Source organism: Mustela erminea, chromosome 4 (assembly GCF_009829155.1).
Source record: "Mustela erminea isolate mMusErm1 chromosome 4, mMusErm1.Pri, whole genome shotgun sequence".
Lineage (NCBI taxonomy): Eukaryota > Metazoa > Chordata > Mammalia > Carnivora > Mustelidae > Mustela > Mustela erminea.
In genome coordinates, this window is record NC_045617.1 from 96,026,313 (window position 1) to 96,049,863 (window position 23,551).

The following is a 23,551-nucleotide window of genomic DNA, read 5'->3' on the forward strand; positions in this document are numbered from 1 at the left end:
GGGGTACAGGTCTGTGAATCACCAGGTTTACACACTTCACAGCACTCACCATAGCACATACCCTCCCCAATGTCCATAACCCCACCCCCCTTCTCCCAACCCTGGCCAGACATTTCTTAACTAGTTTCAACACCTCCATCTTTAGATGTGTGTGTGTGTGTATTTTCTCACCTATAAAATGGGCCTACTTCATCCTGTTGAAATCAGTCTTAAATGAGAATGTATGCAAAAATTTATAAATGATAAATCTCTCTGAAATATCTTTTTTTATAGAAGGCTATATTTATATATGCTATGTATATATGCACTCTTTTAATATATCAACCAAATCTATGAGGAGATTAAAATATCAAAAAATAAGAATTGAGTTGATTCCTATTTTTGTTAAAATTTAATTTTATAGGAAAATATTTTGGAAATTTTGTACTATATTATTATTTATCTGGGCTGAATCTAGCTGGGGTAAATTATAAATACTAGAAAATATTACACAAGAATCTCTCATGTGGTTGCTTACATAATTTTTTTACTCTAAAAGATAATTACTTTTGTTTAAAGAGGAGGCCATGAGACAAAGGTAGGTGTCAATCTTTGAATTTATTCTTTATTCAAGTAAAAAGTCATTTCACAGGAATAACAATGATGTTTCAGTCTCTCTCTCTTTTTTCTTTTCTTTCTTTTTCTTTTCTTTCTTTTTTTTTTTTTTTTTTTTTTGGCATGTTGTTTCAGGAAACATGTACTTCTCCATTTTAATCCAATGTTCTAGTGACCTAAGGTCTATGGTTATACAGTTTACAAAATTGTCAACTTAATTCAATTTGTTAAGTTTAAAGTACCAAATTTCTATCAAAGTCCAAAGTTGTCCTTATAGACTATGCTGCTTGTATAAATATCTGCATGAAAAGAGATTTCTATAGAGAGGAAAAAAAGATGAATTACTGAGTGGAACCATATTTGTAACTAACATGCCTACAATTTATCCTGTGGTATGTTTCAATAAAATGTTGCAGCTCTCTTCACTTAGTCCTGTGCAATGCACACTGGGCGTCTCAGTAAATTTTGTTTTCACATAGGCAAGTTGCCTTGCACTTTTCCTTAAGCAATTCATGTCCACAACCAGCTGTTTTCTTCAAGGAATCACAGTTACTAAGGAGATCTTCAAACTCGCAACTGTTGGCTGTGACAAAAATAAATGAGTTCATTATCATTTTCCTCAATAGCAGCAAAATAATGCTGTACATTCAAAAGTGCATGAGGCCATAAAGATTGGACAAATCAAGTCAATATCACTTACACAATGATGGGCTTTCCGTTTCTTGTGAGAAATATCTTGTGAGCATGAGTTGAGCTCACTGATTAAACTATCACTTTTTATTTTGAACTTGGTGATATGTTTCCAAAATAAATTGACCTATTTTTCTTCTTTAGCCAATAAAGTTAAATAAATATAAATAAATCTCTCTACACCTTCAGTGTCTAATATTGGAACCACTAGTCCAATATAGATATTTAAATTTAAATTATTCTATATTAGATAAAGTAAAAAATTTAGTTCCTTAATCTTACTAGCCACATTTCAATATTCAAAGGCCACATGTGACTAGTTTACTTGTAAGACACATGCTGATACAGGACTTTTTCTTTATTTCATACTATTGAACAGCACTGGTTTAGACTCCAATGTTTGCTTCCTGGAGAAAGGAATTTCAATGGGAAGATAAAGATGCAAAACAATGATAACATGTCCACTTTCCTTCTGGTATTTCTTTCTGGATCCTCCCCAGAGGCCACAAACTCAACAAATCTCAAACTAAACTCATCATACTACCTGTATGACTGACAATTCTTGGGTATGTTCTTCCTGTAAACCCCTTCACCCCCATCTCCCCACATCCCCGCCAACAATGTCAGAGAAATGGCTCTCTAACTACTCAGTAATTTAGACCACAAACTGGATCAGTTGGACGTCCTTCTTCCCTACTTCTTCCTACTTCCATATTTCCCTAAGGAGTACTTCTCCCTACAGCACTCAATCAGCACAGGTAACAAACATTGGCTATTCTATTCCTTATATTCCAACCCCATCCAATTCTCTTCATTATTTTGTCAGTAATGTGGTAGAGAGATTTTTTTTTAAACCCATAGTCAGTTTTCTAGCTGACTTCCATCCAATTGTTTTTCTATACTATTGCTAGAAAGCTCTTTATAAAACATGGTTACAACTTTGTCACTCTTGTTTAAAATATTTCAACTGAGTGCTTATTGATAATAGGATAAATTATAAGCTTCTTCCCAAATAGCATTCAGCAGAGCTATTAATATGTAAATTTTTTTCCTTCTTTAGCTGATTTATATTCTAAATAATATTCTGAATAATAGCTATATAATTCAGTCAGTAAGAATGATAACTAAAGTTGAATGCATTTGAAAGTTAAAAATCTCAGTGAATGAGCTTCATTCAATTCTATTATTCACAATAATTTTAATACAAGTATCCCAACTATAAAAAGCTAAGAGCTATTTTTACGTGTATTCATTGCAACTTTAGAAATTAAGTATGCAAAATTTATTTTCTCCCTTTTTGCAACAGTATTTTTGTGATCTCTGTATATATGTACCACTATATACGGATTTGATTTTGTCATTAAAAATTTGCAGTAATGACAATGTTGTTGACTGAGGAAAAAAAAATGCAGTAGACTACTATCAAATTATAAAGAATGTGATTATTAAATTAAACACTATGATTCCAATTTTACTATAGAAAAAAGAGGTAGTTAGCATAATAAACTCATTAGCACAAAAGTAGTATAATATTTGATTTGCCTGTCTAGATTCAGATATAATGTGATCTTATATGCATAGATTTGCTTTTCAGAATAGGACTTTTGACACAATCATACTAACTTTATCTGAACTATTTGCCAGAAATATGTATAATTAATATTAATATCTATGCTTAGTAACAAAAATATGTGAATGGTAGATCTTTCATTATCTTACATATGGCAATATTCTTTTCATTACAAATAATATGTAGGTTACTAAAGTGTGTAAAATGTTTACATAAACATGCTGTGTTGAGTAACATATTTGTCTTCTGCATAATGATATTATTTAAACTGATTACTTTAGGAGATTTCTCAACCCACAAAAAGAAAATAAAATATCAACTTTTTATTATAATAGCAAGGTGATCACTTCAAACTTACTGCATAGTCCATTGTCACAGTTACCAGGGCAACTGGCACAAGGTGTCCCTTGTTGGTAAGGGGTATTCTTTTTACTCACGTTATTGCCACTGAAATTTAAAATACATAATGTCAAATACTTTTCACTTCATAATTTAGTTTATATTCCTCAAGGGCAGTATAAATTACCAAACATACATGACTACAGATGTTTTCAGTTATGTTAAAAAACTTAAAAGTGAGTAATTCAGGTAACATTCAAATTAAGAAAATGCTTCACATATTGACCAATTTCCTTGACTATAATTCTTCATATTGAGCAACTAAATTAGAGTAATTAGAGTCTAAAGTTTTCAAAGTATATTTCAATGTGGTCCCACTTTCTTCATGTCCCAGCAGACTTGGTCAAACTGGCAAGGCAGTATAGCCCAATGTGTTAGCTAGAGGTAGAATATATCCCCTAGGAAGACAAAAGAGCTCTTGGGAGGCAGGTAGTTGCAGTTTGGAAAAGAATATTTAATGTTACAATATCATTTTATATTTGAAAGATAATAAAATACCAAATTTCTTAGATATAATCTAAAAATAGTAAACTCCAGTATATATATACATATATATATGTACTTCACCTTCTAGATGAGGGCAGGGATATTTGAGTTAAGTTATTGGTGTGTGTTTCTGGGACAGGCAGAGAGAGAGAAGGAAATTTGTGAGTTTCTAGAGGTATGTGAGACATTTTTAAACTTACCAAACAGGGAATGTTCACTCAAAAATTTTGACAAGCATGGATATCCAGGGTGTAATCACATTACAGTGACTAACTTACAACTTGCTGATGATCATTACCTATGAGCCATTTAATTTATTTGAATTACAAGTGAGTCCAAATCTCAGTAGTGTCAAGTGGGCCAAGAACACAAGGTCATGCATCTGAATCTCTCCATGCACAGAACATAACAACCATGTGTGAGCCCCTGGAAAAATGTGAAATAAGACACAAACATGCTCTGGAAGTTCTCTCAATCCTGCTTTTCCTTATTATTCACTCCAACTCTCACTTCAGATGACTGGCTCCATACTCTCCTGTCTCAAAGCCAGCCAGTGAGTTTGCATGCATTTTCCTAGGACCTCTCAATTCTTTCTACTAAACCTTAGTGCTTGCAGGAAAATGATGTTGGAGGTCGTACCTCTCACTCTGTAGAATCACATGCTTGGATTATCTACAGTCTCAAAACAAACCTGTAGGAGCCTTGGTTCTAGGGATCTCCCTGTCTCCAGTGGCACGAAAGTTCAAGCATTAAAAGAATTTAAGATTAACAGGTAAATTGAGGTTAGATCTTCAGTATATCCACAGAATTTATTATGGGTAAATTCAGACATAATCCTTGATAGAAAGAACATATTTCCTGCTATAGGTCAAGACCTTAAAAAATGGTTCATTGTGGAGATTTTGTGAAAACTTCTGAAAAACAAAGACTGAAGATTCTTTTTTCTGGACTCTGAAGTATATTAACGATCTCTTGAAAAACCTTTGAGATACAAAAGAATGAAAAATCTGTGAGTAAATAATGTGGGTGATTTTTTAGATTAATGGGATAAGGGATATTTTAGCAGGAGAAATGGAAATCACAATCTTCCATCCCCTACTTGCTACTCCACGACCATCCCTTGCATCAGGCTGCAACCTCCTGAAGTGTTAAGTTAGTGAGAACTGATGATATCAAATCTAGAGTAGTGAGCCCAAGGCAAAGGTGACTGAGAAAAAAGATGCTACTTTGTAACTAAGGAAAGAGTTTCAGATTTTATATTTGGGAGTTGAGAACTTGGTCTCTTCCTTGAGAAGTTGAATGCATCTCAACTTAAAAGGCATTTCCATGATCCCAGAGTCCTGGGATTGGGCCCCGCATCGGGCTCTCTGCTCAACAGGAAGCCTGCTTCCTTTCCTCTCTCTCTGCCTGCCTCTCTGCCTACTTGTGATCTCTGTCTATCAAATAAATAAATAAAATCTTTAAAAAAAGGGCATTTCCAAAGATGTATTCCTTTTGGATGGACCTAAAAGGGTATTATGTTAAGTGAAGCAAGTTAGAGAAACACAGACACCATAGGATGGACAAAATAGTTGAAAGGTAGGGGTGATACAGGCTTCCAGTTATGGAAAAAGTAAGTCATGGGGATAAAAAGTACAGCATCGGGATAATAGTCAATAGTACTGAAATAGTCATAATAACATGGGACACCTGGGTGGCTCAGTTGGTTAAGCATCTGCGTTTGGCTCAGGTCATTATCCCAGGGTCAGTGGGGAGACTGCTTCTCCCTCTGCCTGCCGCTCCCCCTGCCTGTGCTCTCTCTCTGACAAATAAATAAAAATACTTAAAAAATTAAAAAGTAGCTATAATAGCATCGTATGGTGACTGCTGATAGCTACTCTTGCAGTGAGCATAGTATAAAGTGTAGACCTGTCACTATGTTATACACCTAAAACTAATGTGACATTGTATATGAACTATGCATCAGTTTTAAAAAATGAAAAAAAATTATTCTTTCCCTTTACTGAAATATGTTTTATGTTCTAATTTTTTTTTACTATAAAAGAATTTTAAAATACTAAATTGCACATAGGATTATTGCATGAAACTCTAAAGTGTATACTTACGCAGGACAATATTGGCAAACATAGTAGTATTTTAGATTCTCTTGATTGGGACAATAGGCAATTCCACATCCAACATGGTAAGTAGAGTACCAAACGAGCTACAATTCCAAAAGGGAATATATGAGAGTACATTCAAGATGAGGGAAAATATTAAAAGAATAGTAGCAACTATAAAACTGAAAAAATGATACTATTATAGCTTGTAGCCAAGTACCTTTTGAAAATATTTACAATTATTGAAGAAAATCACAAATTTTAAGATATTAAATCTTAACATGCCTTCACTATTTTATCCATTTCTAATTTTGAGAAAGTACGGAGTATGCTTCCTTACCAAGAGTTTTGCAAGTGATGGAAAAAAAAAAAAAGACAACTCTAGATGAAGTACCAGCCAACGTCAGGACTATAATATCTATTCATGCTCTTACCCAAATTGAACATTGGACTTGGTGATAATTTAGAGATGCTTTCATATTAGAGCATTTGTGGTCAAAGTATTTTCATTTGTTTGTCTTACCTGGGTGTAATGTCCAACAACTGCATTGGAACTCTTAGGTCCTACACCATAGACAAAATTATGGTGCTCATCATACCAGCTTTGGATTGCATCTGACCACGGAGCAGGGTAACTTGACATATAGAGATTCTCACCACATTTTGTACCTAAAGATAAATGGATCATTCTTGAGGAAGCAATAAATTATTCAATGGCAAAAGAAATCAACTATATAAACACAAGGATGGGGGCGCCTAGGTGGCTCAGTGGGTTAAAGCCTCTGCCTTCGGCTCAGGTCATGATCCCAGCATCCTGGGATCGAACCCCGCATCGGGAGCAGAGAGCCTGTTTCCTCCTCTCTCTCTGCCTGCCTACTTGTGATCTCTGTCTGTCAAATAAAATAAAATCTTAAAAAAAAAAAAAACACAAGGATGTTGCCCTTCAAACACAGTGCCTATACTTGTAACTCATAATACTTAGTTAAAGTATTCCATTCTTCTCAGCTCTAAAGCTGAATAGAAGACAGATCTATCTAGGGACACCTGGGTAGGCTACTAGGTTAAGAGGCTGACTCTTGATGGGCTCAGGCCATGATCTCAGGTCTTGAGATCTAGTCTTGCATCAGGCTCTCCACTCAGCGGGGAGTCTTCTTGAGAATTCTCTCCGTCCACCTTCACCATTCTATCTAAAATGAATAAATAAATCTTTAAAAAAATCTCTTTAGGACACTGAGGCTGGCATCAACATGCAAAACTTTGCACAGGTTAAGAAGACTTTATGCTTCAAAAATCTTCTGGAGTTTCAGAAATGCATTTTTTTTCAGGCTAAATTCTTCACATTGTACTGACTCCTATGCTCTCAGCTTTGTATCATAAATTCGTGAAAGGTAGTGAACAACTTTTATTCCTTTTCTCCTCCTCTCATCCATCTTCACCAGAGATTTTTCACATATTGGACCCTGTTCTAAATGTTTATAATTATGATTTTGTGTGAAATTGGTAAAAAGAGTTCTACAGGCAGTCTGTAAGAGCCTCAATTTATAGGCATCTGACATCAGGAGGAATGGCAGATTTCAAAGCTTTTGGAGTCTTTCTTAATCACTAAATCAGAATGTCATAGGCCAGTCTTCCTCAGAGAATTATCCAAGAGCCTTGCAGGTGACATTAGAAAGATGGGGAGGTAGGGAGCCCCAGACTCTTATTTCCCTAACAAATACACATATTCAGCAACAATTTCCAAACAAATTGCCCTTTGTGGGAAAACTAACTGAGAGACTCCTAGATCATCGGAGAATATGAACCCAGACTCACTGAAGTCTGTAGGGAAACTGGGACACCCTTTCACTAGAATGCCTACCCTCAGCACAGTGCTTCCCCTATGATCAGGAAGAGGTCTCTTAGCTCCCATCTTCTCCTAGGGGAAGGAAGGTGTTGGTTCTTGTGTCCAGCATCCCAACCTTCCCTAAGGAAATTCCCCAGAGATGGCTGGCTTCTCTCTTGGTAGTCTTGGAGTTCTGACAGTCAGGCACGGGCTAGTCATCCGGAGGAGAATGGAGATGCTGGCTTTAGCTGGTAGTTACCATATCTCCTCCCCTTGGCTTAGTTCTTAGTTCTCAGCTTCCTTCTGGGGAAGCAAAGAGTTGATTGGTGTGTCCATTGCTCCAATTTCTGCCTAAAGAACTGACATCAGCCTTGCTTGTCTTAAAGCTCTGAAGGGTTTGACATAGTTTCAGTGTTACTCCATGGGGGAGAACAGAGATGGTGGTTTGGATTGGTAGATGCCATTTCTCAGCTCCCCAGCACAGCACACTGTGAGCAAGTGCCATATCTACCTGTTTCTCCCTTGAGTGGGAAAAAGTTGGCCTGGGCATCCAGTGCCACAAACATTCCAGATGTTGCCCAGAAAATTGACTTCTGACTTGCCTCTCTGAAAATGTTATCAGATCTAGCATAACCAAGATGAGCATAGAGATTTGGGTTCATAAATGCTAAAGCTTCCCTTCCTTGTTCAGCACAGAATAAGCAGATTAAAAATATCCAAACTTCTAGCCTCTTCCTGAGTAGAGAAAGAGTTGGATGGAATGCCTAAAGATCCATCTCTTTCAGGAGGCTGCCTGAGAAATTGATTACAGATCTTTTCTGACCACAGTTTGATTGGACATTCTCCAAAGATGCACAAATGGCCAACTGGTATGTGAACAGGTGCTCAGTGCTGCTAAACATAGGGAAATGCAAATGAAAACCACAATGAGATGTCACCTTACACCTTTCAAGAAGTCTTTTCTGGAGGAAAAAAAATCCCTGACAACAAGTGATGATAAAGATGTGAAAAAAATCGGAATCTTGTATACTTTTGTTGGGCATAAAAAATGGGGTAGCTCCTGTGGAAAAAAACAGAGGTTCCTCAAAAAATTAAATTTAGAACTGCCAATGATCCAGTAATACTACTTCTGGGTATTTATCCAAAAAAATTGAAATCAGGGTTTTGCAGCAATATTAGCATTCTTCATATTCATTGCAGCATTCTTCACAATAGCCTATATATGGAAACATAAAATCTGCGGACAGATGAGTGGATGGACAAAATGGCACCCATATATACACAACGGCTTTCATTTATCTTTAAAAAAGAAGGAAATTCTGCAACACTTGCGTGAGACACTATGGATGAATCTTGAAAACATGATATTAAGTGAAAAAATCCAGTCACAGAAACACAACTACCACATGATTCCCTTTATATGAAGTACATAAAATAACGAAATTCATAGAACCAAAGAGTAGAACAGTAATAGATAAGGATGGGGGGAAGGAGAAATGGGAAATTACCAATCAATGGGAATAAAGGTTCATTCATAAAGATGAATAAGTTCTAGATTAATAATTTCTGCTGCAGGACATTGTACCTAATGTCAGTAATATCATACAGTACACTTATTTGTTAAAAGTGTAAGTCTCATGAAGTGTTCTTACCACAATAAAGAAAATAACTTGTTGCCCAGAAACTTTTCTTGATCTTTTCAACCTCTCAATTATGAATTACATTTTGGTAGCTTAAAATATAACGTCTATGTGTTGCTTAAAGAGAATATAAAATATTTTTGTCTATGTCAAAAAGAAACTAAGAATCTAATAGTAGACTTGCATCTCTAAGACCATTTGTTTTAATCTTCTACTGAATGCAGTCATTCTTTTCATAATTTCATTAACAGAGCAGCATCAACCGTATAAGTAAATAATGTGATTAAATTACAAGTAAAAATTTATTGCTTTCAAATTGAGCCTGCCTCTATGTATATTATGGTTGAAAATATAAACAAATATTTTTGTAAGGTTTATGCATAAAACATTTTTTCTTTCATGGTGTTTATAATATTTGACAAGAATTCAAAAATTAAAAATGAATCAACATACCAAAATATTTATCATAATTTTTAAAATTTAAGTATTTTTAGAACAATATTCACAAAATTCAGGAACAAATCACCATAATTTAGTATATTTTATAAATACAAAAGAAGAGATATGAAAACATCAGATAGCTACACAGGATCACAAAAAGGAGCAGTGGATTAGAAATAATTAAGGCTGGTTAACTTTCCAATATATGACACACTTCAGATTGTGACTTGGGGAAGTCATTCTTCCCCTGTCCTCATCTTCTCATCTTTAAATTTGGAGAAATGATACATGACTTATTGACTCATGAGCTGGTTGAAACAAAAAAGTGGAGTATTGTTCAAATATCATTTGCATAATGTAAAAAATCAACAAGCACAAAATGGTACCTATAATTCTCTCTCCTTCTACAGATACTTTGATTTTAAAAAGGAGAATATAGGGACACTTGGGTGGCTCAGTTGGTTAAGCATCCAACTCTTGATTTCCACTCAGGTCATGATCTCAGGGTTATGAAATCAAGCCCCATGTAAGCCTCCACACCTGGCATGGAACCTGCTTGGGAATCTCTCTCCGTTTTCCTCTGCCCCTCCTCCCTTACTCACATTCTCTCTCTCTCTCAAAACAAAAATAAAAGTATATAAATAGAGCAGTATAAACAACGTTTGTTCTCTAAGTCTTCTTATAACATCCTGGAATGTTCCATTCTATCTGATTTTTTCAATATTATTTTATTAGTTCATCTATTCAAAAAAATTTACTCATTTACATACTGGTTTTTCGTTCCTCTGGCACACTGTGTTCCAAAGTGCACTTGTTTGCCCACTTTTGTGCATTTGCTGCTGCTTCTCTGTTCCATTCCTAAATGTCACAAGAAAAAAAATATACACTTAAAAATTCAACTCCTATGAAGCATATGGTTTATAATCTGATTGGTAGGTTGATTTACACTACTTTAAACCTCTATAGATAATTATCTGATCATCAGTGGTATGCAAAGACCTTTTTGGTAGGGGTATATAGGCGTGTGTGCATTTATTTGCTCCAGTGCCAATTTCCACATGAAGAGAAGTTCATAAATGATGAATAGATAGAGATAGATAAATATCTAACATAATATCTGAAAATTTATTATAGTACAGGAACAACATGCAAGATTTTTAGTAATGGGGTTACTCTAAATACTCAACTTGTGAAGTCTTTGAATTATATTTCCTTAGTAATAAGCAGGCCTAGATTATTCCCAATTTCAATTGTAGCCCATTGGTTTCAAATGGGAGATAGTCTAGCATTTATGAACCATGCTGTGGAAAGTGGGCTCTTATTTACCCACAGGATTCTTCAGAGCCTGAGTCTGAGCCTCACATTGGGCATAGAGATTAATTAAAAAGAATAAAATACATGAAAGAAAGGGACCTCCTTTATTTTAGACTAGGGCAGATAGTGACAAAAAGTGCAATGGCCTCACATTTGATGTCTGAAGATCTGGCTCTAATGTTGCCTTCCTGACTGAATATCCCTATAAATTTGACAGATTATTTAACCATTAAAAAGGAAAATTTTTCTGCCATGCCCATAACACAGCTCAGATGAAATAGCAGAATAGAAGAAAAACTTTGTAAGCACAAAGTTCATAAGAAATCCCTGCTCTGGGGTACCTGAGTGGCTCAGTGAGTTAAAGCCTCTGCCTTCGGTTCAGGTCATGATCCCAGAATCCTGGGATGGAGTCCCGCATCGGGCTCTCTGCTTGGTGGGGAGCCTGCCTCCCCCTCTCTCTCTGCCTATCTCTCTGCCTACTTGTGATCTCTGTCTGTCAAATAAATAAATTAAAAAAAAAATCTTTAAAAAAAAAAAAAAGAAAAGAAATCCCTGCTCTTATCACTGCTAGCTCACACCGTTAGCCCTTATCATTGCCTCTTACCATCCTTAGCATGTTGCTGGCAGGTGGAGAGACTGATTTCCTTAGTTCATTGTGTTTATTTACAATATCTTTTTGGATTTGCGTTTGAGTGGTTAGCAAAGCAGTAAAGGATGGATCCTAAAAGGAAATAAAAATTAAGGTTATCTTCTTAACATTTATTAAAGTTGCATTTAAGAATGAATAAGCAAATTCAAAGAAACAAAGATTTTAAGAAGCATTCAGCTCAAGTCAATATTAGTTGTTAAGCATTGCCAATGAACCTGAGCCAAAGCTATGACAAATAGAAAAGAAGTCATTTGAAGCTTTGAGAAGGAGGGTGAAATTCATGGCATAACAAATTAAAATCTCCTCTGAAGCCACAGACGCCAACTTCTAGTTTCATGGTAATTATTAATGTACCTTTTCTCCTTTCATGGCCATGTTATCTCTCTGGTCCATATCCTGGTCTTCACTTATAAAATTATTTGAAGAGAGATATATTTTCTCTTTTGCACTGCTATGTGTTTGTTAATCAGATTCTCTACTTTCTACCTTATATGGTTTCCTGGACCTTCTCTATGATTCTTCTAGACATATGAGTGATAATATTTTATAACCACAAAGGCACACAACAGGAACTTTAAGACATATTCATTCATATTTGATCAGGTTGCAGCAGGTGGGATGAGAGTGGAGTTCAAGATTCACCCTAGACTTTAAGGGAATATTGACCTGATATAGTCTGTATTTAAAGAAATAATGTATTCGGAATGTATTTAGAGAAAGAATGTTCAGGAGTTCAAATTTCATTTAATACCCTAGTAAACTTATTCCTATTACAGTAGATATTATTATCTATTTTATTACAATCTGTATTTCTGAATACCAAATAAGTTTTCACCCAGTGGCAGAATTCTCTGGTCTGATGAGTTCTAGTCCTACTAGTCTCTGGTCCTGGGATATCTTCCTGTATGCCCGGAATTACAGATAGGGAAACAGCAATGACCAGAGCTCCTCACATTCAAGAGATTTTCTGATCAAGAGATAAACATTTTATACGGACACCTACCCTCCAGTCGTTGAAAAGGATCACTGATGTTGGTCTTGGGATTATTTAAGCAATGTAGTTTATTCAAATTAAAAGGTTTGAATTCAAGAGGTAGGCTTCACATATCAAACATTTTTGAGCATGAATAAGAAAGCAAAACAAACACTAAGACTTTTAGAGGTAGATTTTTTTAATGTAAAAAATAAGTATAACTTTATCATGCAGTAAGGATGAAAATTAAATGTGGTGATATATGAAGTAGTGCTAATTTAAAGTTATGTTATTGTTAGTTCTCTTTAAGATCGCACTGAAGCATATTAAATAAAAGAAATGGGAAACGATCTTGTGGAGAGAGGACTATCATTAGCTTCTTATATCACAGACCATTGCATTCATTAGAAAAATAACTCAAGCATAACATGTAATTTTAACTTTTTGGTGGTTAAATTAAAAAAGTAAAAGAATCAAATGATATTAATTTATTTTTTAATTTTTAAAAATGTTGTTTCATCATGATAAGTGCACTCTTTAATCCCCGTCACCTATTTCCCCCATCCCCTCACGCACATCCCCTCTGGTAACAATCTATTTGTTCTGTATAGTTAATAGTCTATTTCTTGGTTTTTCTCTCTCTTTTTTTCTCTTCTCATTTGTTTTGCTTCTTAAATTCCACATATAAGTGAGATCATATACTATTTGTCTTTCTCTGACTTATTTTGCTTAGCATTGTACTCTCTAGCTGTATCTGTATTGTTGCAAATGGCAAGATTTCATTCTTTTTATGGCTGAATAATATTTCATTATATATATGTACACAGTATATACATTATATATACATATATACACATACACATTATTCTATCTATCATCTATCTATCTACCTATCTACCATCCACATATATCACATCTTAATCCACTCATCTATCAGCGGACATGTGGGCTGCTTCCATAGTTTGGCTATTGTAAATAATGCTGCAAGAAACATAGGGGAGCATATATCTTTTCTAACTATTGTTTTGATATACTTTGTGTAAATATCCAGTAATGAAATTACCGAATCATATGGAAATTCTATTTTTAATTTTTTGGGGAAACCTCCATATAATTTTCCACAGTGGCTGTACCAGTTTGCATTCCCAACAATGGTGCACAATGGTTTCTTTTTCTTTAAATCTTTGCCACTAAGTTGTTTTTTGTGCTATTGATTTTAGACATTTTGACAGGTGTGAGGTGACATCTCATTGTGGTTTTGATCTGTATCTCCATGATGATGAGTGCTGCTGAGCATCTTTTCACCTGTCCATTGGCCATCTGTAGGCCTTCTCTGGAAAATGTCTGTTCATGTCTTCTATCCATTTTTAATTGAATTAGTTTTGTGTTTGTGTTGAGTTGAATCAGTTCTTTAAATACTTTGGATATTTACCCTTTATCAAATATGTCATACGCAAATATCTTTGCTCATCCAGGACATTGTTTTTTAGTGTTTTTATTTTCTTTTTCTTTTATTTTTCTTGCTGTGCAGAAACTTTTTATTCTGTTGTAGTCCCAATAGTTTATTTTTGCTTTTGTGTCCTTTGCCTCAAGAGACAAATCTAGAAAAATGTTCCTAGAGCCGATGTCAGAGACATTACTTGCTGTGCTCTCTCCTAGGATTTTTTTATGGATTCAGGTCTCACATTTAGGTCTTTAACCCATTTGGAGTCCACTTTTGTGAATATGCAAAAAAGTGGTCCAGTTTCATTCTCTTGCTTGTGGCTGCAATGGATTATTTTCCTAACACCTTTTGTTGAAGAGACTGCCTTTTCCCCATTGTATATTCATTCCTCCTTTGTTGAGGATTAATTGACCATATAATTGTGGATTTATTTCTGGATTTTCTGTTCAGTTCTACTGATCTGTGTGTCTGCTTTTATGCCAGGACCATACTCCCCTCATTACTATAATTTTGTGATATAACTTATAATGAATTGTGATACCTCCAGTTTTGCCTTTTTTTTTTTTCCTTTGTTTTCAAGACTGCTTTGGGTATTTGAGGTCTTCTGTGGTTCCATGCAACTTTTAGGATTATCTGCTCTAGTTCTGTGAAAAATGCTGTTAGTATTTTGATAGGGATTGCATGCAATGTGTAGATTGCTTTTGGTACTACAGACATTTGTTCTTCCAACTCAGGAGCATGGAATGTCTTTCCATTTCTTGGCATGGTCATGAATTTCTTTCACCAGTGTTTTATGGTTTTCAGAGTACTGGTCTTTCACCTCTCTGGTTAAGTTTATTCCTAGATATTTTCCTGTTTTGGGTGCAATTATAAATGGAATTCTTTTCTTATTTTGACTTTGTGCTGCTTCATTATTAGCATATAGGAATGCAACAGATTTCTGCACATTGATTTTGTATTCTATGAGTTTACCGAATTCATGTGTCAGTGCTAATAGTTCTTTGGAGAAATCTTTGGGGTTTTCTATATACAGTATCATGTCATGTGCAAAGAGTGAGGGTTTTACTTCTTCCTTACCAATTTGGATGGTTTTTATTTCTTTATGTTTTCTAAATGCCATGGCTAGGACTTCTAGGACTCTGTAGAGTAAATGTAGTAAGGATGGACATCGTTGTCTTGTCGCTAATCTAAGGGGGAAAGCTCTCAGTTTTTCACCATTGAATATGATGTTGGTTCTGAGTCTTTCACATAAGGCCCTTATTATGTTGTGGTATGTTTTCTCTATACCTACTCTGAAGAGGCTTTTTATGATGAATGGATGTTGCACTTTGTCAAATGCTTTTTCTGTATATATTGACAGGATTATATGTTTTTTATCCTTTCTCTTATTCATGTGACATATTGCATTGATTATTTTGTAAATATAGAACTACTGTTGTATTCTGGGAGTAAATCCTATTTTATCATAATGTATGATTTTTAAAAAATATTGACATTATTTTAAGCAATAAATTTTACTTTTAATGGATTGACTAATAGTCTACAAAAATAATATGTCTACATCCTAATCCTCAGAATCTGTCAATGTGACCTTCTCTGGATATAGTTAAGAATCTCAAGATTCAACCATCCTGGATTATCTAAGTAAGACCAAAATCCATTGACAAGTATCCATATGAAAGACACAGAGAGGAGAAGGTGATGTGAAAGGGGAGGCAGAGAATATGTGATGTAGCTACAAGCCTAGTTATCACAATGATTGGTCAAAGCCAGCATAAGCTAAAAGACAGACATGGAACACATTCCTTCCTAGATCCTCCAGAGGGAGTGTGGCTTTGCTAACACAAAGATTTTAGGCTTCTGGCCACCAGAACTGTAAGAAAATAAATTTCTGTTGTTCTAAGTCACCCAATTTGCATTCATTTCTTACAACAATCTTGAGAACCTAATACATTATTGAATTATTTATCCAAAATATCATTTCATCATGTACTGAATATCTAAGTTATTAATGACATATTTTCTTCTTCTCCTTCTTCTTCCTGTTCTCCTCCTCCACCTCCTCCTCCTTCTTCTTCTTTTTCTTCACTAAATCTTTGAAATCTAGCATGTGTACTACAGTATATTTTGTTCTGGATAAGCTGCACTGTAAGTGTTCAATAGTCACATGTGACCAGTGGGTACTGGAGAGCTCAGCATAGCCTGTCATCAAGATATTGTGTTAAGTGATCTGAGCCACCAGTGAGTACTTTGTGATATACCAGACACTTTTCCCTTTCTCCTCTCAAAGGACCCAACCATCCCACAAAGTTGCGTGGATAGATTTAGAAAGATTCTCTTGTTTAAGTTTACCTTTCCTTCTGTGGGTAGAGATGGAAGCAGCAGAACGGCCAGAAACAACACTACTGGGAATAAAGCCATTTCTGGGAAGTCAAAGAGAAGAAAATTCTGCATTAAAACATGTAGCACATGGACCTCTAACTATGAGTAAAAGCCAATATAGTGATCTTGGTTAGTTCAAAGGAACTGTAATTCCCAAATTCATTTAAAAAAATGTAACAAGAGAAGATTTTTATTTGGTTGCAGGAGAATCATAGTAGAATCAACTTTGTTATTGATAGGGGCAATAAAAAATAAACTGAAACACTTGACTGATGCTCTTAAAGTATACATATGAAGGCTAGGGACATGTCATTATATTTCTGACCAACTCTATTCCTCCTAAGTTCATTAAAAATGTGGAAAATACAGATTTCTTGAGTTAATTATGATACTGCATTGATTATTCATCACAATTTTGGGGAAAACATTATTTTCTGTATGCACAGTCTCTTGGTTTGCTCTGCTCTATAAAAAGTAGAACTGTTTGGGGGCGCCTGGGTGGCTCAGTGGGTTAAAGCCTCTGCCTTCGGCTCAGGTCATGATCCCAGGGTCCTGAGATAGAGCCCTGCATCCGGCTCTCTGCTCGGTGGGGAGCCTGCTTCTTCCTTCTCTCTGCCTGCCTTTCTGCCTGGTTGTGACCTCTGTCTGTCAAATAATAAATAAAATCTTAAAAAAAAAAGTAGAACTGTTTGTTCTTTTATTTACACATGATTCTAATCAAGACTCCAAAATTATGATTACACAGAAATAAATATATAGGGAGCCTGGGTGCCTGAGTCATTTAAGGATCCAACTCTTGATTTCAGCTTGGGTCATGATCTCAGGGTCATGAGACTGAGCCCCATGTGGGACTCTGTGCTCAGCATGGAACCTCTTTGTCTCTATACCTCCCCCTCTGCCCCTCCACCCTACAGGTGCATGTTCACATGCATTCTCACTCTCTCTCTCTCTAAAATAAAAAAAATAAATATACAAACACTTCATTAGTGGTTATTTCCCTGGTAGAGGGATTAGAAGTTATTTTGATTTTATTACTTATACTTGTCTGTATCTCAAATTTCCCAGTATAAAAAAATAAAACACAAATATTTTATTGAAAATCAAGCCCATTCAAATTTGCTGAATCCATGATTTGGTACAAAAGTTATTTAATATCTTCACTAACTTTTTAAAAGACACTCATTTTGGGTTGTCTATGTTGTCATTTCTCAATGTTTCAAAAAAAAAATTCTTGGTCCTTTAGATGAAGCAACAAGTCCACTAAGTTTTAAAAAAAAACACTTATCTTCTGGCCATTAGTCACCTAAGTTACTCACTTTGTAAACTAAAGGAATGATGCATTGATCTTTTTTTGTTTGTTTGAGTTTAGTACTTCCAAATTCTTGAAGAGAAAGAATATTTTAATTTATTTATGGTACTTCCTAGGCCTTATTGATTTGTAAATAGTAGACAATTGATACCTGCTCCATGTATTCCCTTTATCCTCAATAATGTGCTCATAAAAGGGAAATACTGACCATTTGTTGACCATGCAAAGCAAAATTTGCATCTAATGTCATCATCATACTATAGTGGGTATGACTATATTTTACAGCTGAAGAAATTGAGCTTACTTACTATTCCAATAGTAAGTTCTTAAGTAACTTCAGAAATTAGCCTTCCATCAAGCATAATGTCAAAGTCAATACACATTAAAAGGAACATAGTTTCAACGGAGAAAAGCAAAATCATTTTGTAGTCACTGGAGGCATTCTTATCCTTATTTTAAAAACCCCTGTATTAATACATAACCATCCATGTTTATAGTAAAAATCATCAATAATATACACAAATTGTCATACTTTTACCAATAATATACACAAATTGTCATACTTTTACATTTCTTCTAGTAAAGATAGTTCTAGAATAATTGTTTCAAAGTCATAAACCTGAGAATTATTTTTATTATCTCTCAAGATTAAATGTAAAGAAGTTTCAAATTGATAAAGTGAGAAAAGAGTAAAATTAGCTTGATTCTTTTAATAAAAAATTATCCATAAAGTTTTGGAAATTATGGATAAATGTATTAAGTATATAATTTTGCCATTGGCAAAACAAAAATGACTGACACAAAGTGTTCACATTAAAACAAATGAGTTATCACTTACTGTTGCTTCTCAAAGTAGGAATTTGCTTTATCTGTAGAAAGAAGGAAAGTGGAGAAGAGGTTAGAGCACAATATATCTTACATCTATTCTGTTTTAGCAATTTCTGTTTGTACAAGTAAATCTAAGTCAGTAAATTTCTGAAACAGAATTTTTCACACCAGTATATTCAAATTTCATTGCTAGTTGTCTGACATGGCTTTTGACATTACCTGGCTTCCATACAATATTTTTTAAAAGTTTTTAACAAGACAAACTTTATTGAGATCTAATTTACATACCATTCAATTCAGTCATTTAAAGTGCATGATTCAATAGTTTTTGCATATTACATTGTTATAAACTGCCTTTTTAATGAATCTGGATTATCTGTTTATTCAATCACTGTATTAAAATACAAGCAAAAGAACAAGCAATAATTTTAGAACATACTATGAAAATAATTTGAAATTGTGATGTCGAAGTGGCAACAGATTTCATCAATTATATTCAGTTTTATTCTTCACATTTGTTTACTTCTTTTCACAGCACTGGCAGGTTCTTTTTTATCCTTTAGAAAAGCATTTCCAAAGACTGGTACACATACCTCTTTTTATTTAAATTCAGTTTAAGTAAATATATGGTATTATTAGTTTCAGAGGTTGAATTTAGTGATTCATTAGTTGTATATAACACTCAGTCCATCATGTGCCCTCCTTAATGCCCATCACCCAGTCACCCCATTCCCCACCCACCTCTCTTTCAGCAACCCTCGATTTGTTTCCTGTAGTTAAGAGTTTCTTACAGTTTGTCTCCCTCTCTGTTTTTATTTATTTTTCCTCCCCTTCCCTTATGTTCATGTTTTTTTTTTTCTTAAATTCCAAGTAGGAATGAAATCATATGATTTTGTCTTTCTCTGACTGGCTTATTTTGCTTAGTGTAATACCCTCTGGTCCCACCCATGTCATTGCAAATGGCATAATATCATTCATTTTGATGGCTGAGTAATACTCCTATATATATATGTAATTTTCCATAATATGGAGTAATAGTCCATATATATGTATATATGTATACATATGGATATATATATATATAATAGTCCACATCTATGTATATATATACATATGGACATATAAATGGATAAAGAAGATGTGCATATATATGTACACATGTATATATATATACATGTGTACATATATATGCACATCTTCTTTATCCATTCATCTGTCAATGGACATCTGGGCTCTTTCCATATTTTGGCGGTTGAGGACATTGCTGGTATATATATTGGGGCACACATTCCCCTTCAGATCACTGTGTAACCTTTGGAAAAATACTTAGTAGTACAATTGCTGGGTCATATGGTAGCTCTATTTTTAACTTTTTGAGGAACCTTCATATTGTTTTCCAGAGTGGCTGCACCACTTTGCATTCCTACCAAGAGTGTGAAAGTGTTCCTCTTTCTCTCATCTTCACCAATATCTGCTGTTTCCGGAGTTGTTCATTCTAGCCATTCTGACCTGCGTGAGGTGGTATCTCTTTAACATGAGTTAATACAACATGATTTCCCTCCCTAATCAGCCCTCTTCTTTTACCAAGCACACAAAAATCTGGATTCTGCTTTTTTGGCTTAGCATTTTTATAATAACTACTGAAGACTGGTTAATCACTGTGAAGGTAACCAGGATGCTACCTTATAGCTAAAGGCTCAGCTTTCTTTTACATCCCAGTTACCAACTTTTTATGACTTACTGCTTAAGAGCATAGTCTTTGGAAACCATCAGTTTTGGAAAATCCTGAGCTTCAATTTTCTCTTATGTAAAATGTGAACTATCATATCAAGAACTTTGCTTTGAAAAAGTGAATGTAATAATATACATAAGGCCCCTAATACAATGACTGACAAATAATAACATATGTAAGTTATTAATATTTTTATTATAATCCTTTACAATGTGCAGTAGTTTGCTATGTTCATAAGATCTTTCCATGAATGCACAGTGTTTGATTTTAAGTTGCTAATTTTAGAAGTGTTTATAAGACTTGTTTTATTTCTGGGTATCATGGGAAAAAATCAGCATAATCTAATCAGAGATTCAAATGTTCAAGGCCCACTTCTACTGGAAATCTTCTGGCCAACTTTAAGAAAATGGATCTAACATTTGTATCCTTATCAGCTCACTTACAGACATATAGATTAGCCTGATAATATTGTATGGCTCAATCATTCAATGGGATTGCGTTAGAGGACCCACAATTACATAATTCAGTAGGCCAAGATCCCACGTATTCCTCCCTACCACTCTCCTTTTCCCCACCCTCATTACCCAAACTATAATCATCTTTATTGCATCAGTGAAAACAATGACAAAACCCACATTCATACATAGTTGAAAAGTTTGCAGCCATTTTTTTCCTTGCTACTTACTAATGGAAAAGTACTGTGCACTTTTTTGCAGGTGTTTTAAGACTGAGATGACATAGTTCTAAGGTGTCTGTAGGAAGATCATGGTGTTCAGTTTGATAATCCTAGAACAAGGAAAAAATTATATTTAAAATAAAGATGGGACGAATAAATAGGTAGTATCAATAACCTCCGTCACAAACTTAAAAACTATGTTTTTAGTATTACCCCAATATTTTCCTGTATTTATTTGATCTCACCCATTAAGACCATAATATACTTCTGAGATCAGATTATGTTTTGATGTCTTGGTATTTCCTTCAAATAACAAAAAGTGAGCTTCTTAAGGAAATTCACTTGACTTCCTTAGATTATCAGCATATTTTCCAGACTCCTAAATCCTTATACACTCTTTTTTTAGAATATTTTATTTTTCTATCTATCTGAGAAGGAGAAAGGGAGAGAGAGAGAATGAGCACCATGGCTTAGGTGGAGAGCAGAGGGAAAGGGACAGATTCCTAGTACTGAGCATGGAGCCCACATGGAGTTATGGGCTCCATCCCATAACCCTGAGATCATGTCCTGAGTGAAATAAAAGTGAAATCCCCACTTAAGGAACTCAGCCACCCAGGTGGTCCCCATACATATATACATTCTTTATAAGATAATATCTATAAGTAGTCACCCACATAATAAGCATTTACTACAAGGATTTGAAATCACACCTATATGTCTTCATGTCTTTTCCTGGAAGCCAGTAGATGACATACAGTCCAGTAGAGTCAACAGTTATAAGTCTAATAATTTGCAATACACAGTTTCTTATAACTGTGGGTTCAAAACACAAGTAAGAAACTAAAGTTCTTAATATGACCTCATGAACTCCTCATTTACAAGACTTGTCTTCTGCTATGAATCCAAGCATTTCATGGAAATGTAATGATTAATATTTTAAGACAGAGTTTCAATAGGATAAACATCTATGAGAGGCACATTGGAAGTCTTTGGTGGAACGGAGATAATCAACAAAACTTAAAGCTGTCCATATGCACTGAATCAGCAGATGTGTCCACCAGAGTGTCAGAAAAGGCTCGGAGCACCCCTCAGCTCACCGATCTTTTTCTATCATTTTCACCCCACCTCCCAGGCCCTGGTCATTTCCTTTCCCAGACTGCTCCAATTCTTACCCTGGCTCCAGAGCCCCGATCTTCCCACAGTGGGGACCGGAGCCAGAGACTGGTGGCTGCTCGCTGTCGGACAGCGAGAGTAAAATACCCATCCAAGCAGGTGTGAGCGACGAGCGACGTCACGCGGCTTTGTGCCTTCAGCGCAGTCGTCAGCTTACTGAATTCTCACGACTGCTCCGTCTCCCTGTGACGCAGCGCAGACAAAATCCTGCACAGCTTCCCTTGAGGAAAGGAAATGTCTGTTCGCCCACTTGAACAGGAGGAAGAAGATGGAGATAATACTAGGATTCGAAATGCACAGGGGGTGGTTGAAAAAGGCGGCGTTCTTGTAGAGATAAGAATTCCTGAATTAACACAGGTCAGAATTTAAAGAGCAGATTGGTGAAAATCCACAGACAATTAAGTTTGCAATACAATACTAGTGTAGTCCCCTAAGTGCATTCAGGGTTACATAAAGTTGGCATTTTGTAGATTTGCTCATAAACACCTAGTGTTCTTGATGCCTCTCTTCCCCTCCAGAACAGTTTTGTGGTTAAGTAATTCAATTAAGGGGCGCCTGGGTGGCTCAGTGGGTTAAAGCCTCTGCCTTCAGCTGGGGTTGTGATCTCAGGGTCTTTGAATCGAGCCCCACATGGGGCTCTCTGCTCAGCGGAGAGCCTGCTTCCTCCCACTTCTCTCCCTGCCTGCCTCTCTGCCTACTTGTGATATGCCTGTCAAATAAATAAATAAAATCTTAAAAAAAAAAAAAAGAAAAAGAAAAAGAAAAGAAATTCAATTAAGAGTAACAAGAGCAAGTCTTAGGAAAATGCCCAGAATTCCTAATCCAAGGCTGGTGGCTTCAAGTTCAGTAGGTATATCTGGCACTGGTTGAAGATGTATTGCCCTTTACTTCACAGAGGGCAGATGAGTAATGGATGCATTTCCTCCTATGCTTAGTTGTTTTCAAGATTTAAAGGAATGAATTAACTCATCACATAGAAGATAGGTTTGGATGACAAACCGAGGATCAACACCCATCACATATTAACTGACTCTACCCCTGCAAAGAGGCTTGAACTTTTCATTCCCACCTTTGAGACTCATCTATGCACAATTGTTAACTGTAATGCTATCTCCTAATATTGAGTGTCACTTTCCCCTGGCAATGTTAAAATTCCAAGAGACCAATGCACAAACATTTAGTTCTCTTTTACTGCTATTTCAGTTCAAATACCATTAACTAAAAAAATAAATAAATTTAAAAAATTGGAATTTAGAGGTCATAGTAACCTGCTTTAATCTTATGGTTCCTTTCAATCAAAGTTAACTTCTGACAGTTTTCTTTTCTGAAT

At 35.2% G+C, this 23,551-nt stretch overlaps 1 protein-coding gene across 1 annotated transcript; it reads right to left on the reverse strand.

The window, feature by feature from the left end:
• Positions 1-578: 578 nt before the first annotated feature.
• On the reverse strand, positions 579-22,350 carry LOC116588735 (cysteine-rich secretory protein 2-like). Its single transcript, XM_032340224.1, has 10 exons — positions 22,221-22,350; positions 21,058-21,158; positions 18,651-18,681; positions 16,474-16,544; positions 11,660-11,776; positions 10,512-10,599; positions 6,362-6,507; positions 5,845-5,942; positions 3,213-3,301; positions 579-1,177 (listed from the first exon to the last, which is right to left on the reverse strand). Exons 4-10 carry the CDS (start codon positions 16,540-16,542, stop codon positions 1,050-1,052), a joined length of 735 nt encoding a protein of 244 aa, XP_032196115.1. The 5' UTR covers positions 16,543-16,544; positions 18,651-18,681; positions 21,058-21,158; positions 22,221-22,350; the 3' UTR covers positions 579-1,049.
• Positions 22,351-23,551: the final 1,201 nt, after the last annotated feature.

Coding starts and splice junctions, on each gene's coding strand:
- LOC116588735 (XM_032340224.1), bottom strand. CDS start 16,542: ATGGCTTTATTCCCAGTAGTGTTGTTTCTGGCCGTTCTGCTGCTTCCA. Junction 10,600..11,659: donor CCAGCAACATGCTAAGGATG/GTAAGAGGCAAT, acceptor TGTGACATTTAG/GAATGGAACAGAGAAGCAGC. Junction 5,943..6,361: donor TTGTTGGACATTACACCCAG/GTAAGACAAACA, acceptor TTGGAATTGTAG/CTCGTTTGGTACTCTACTTA.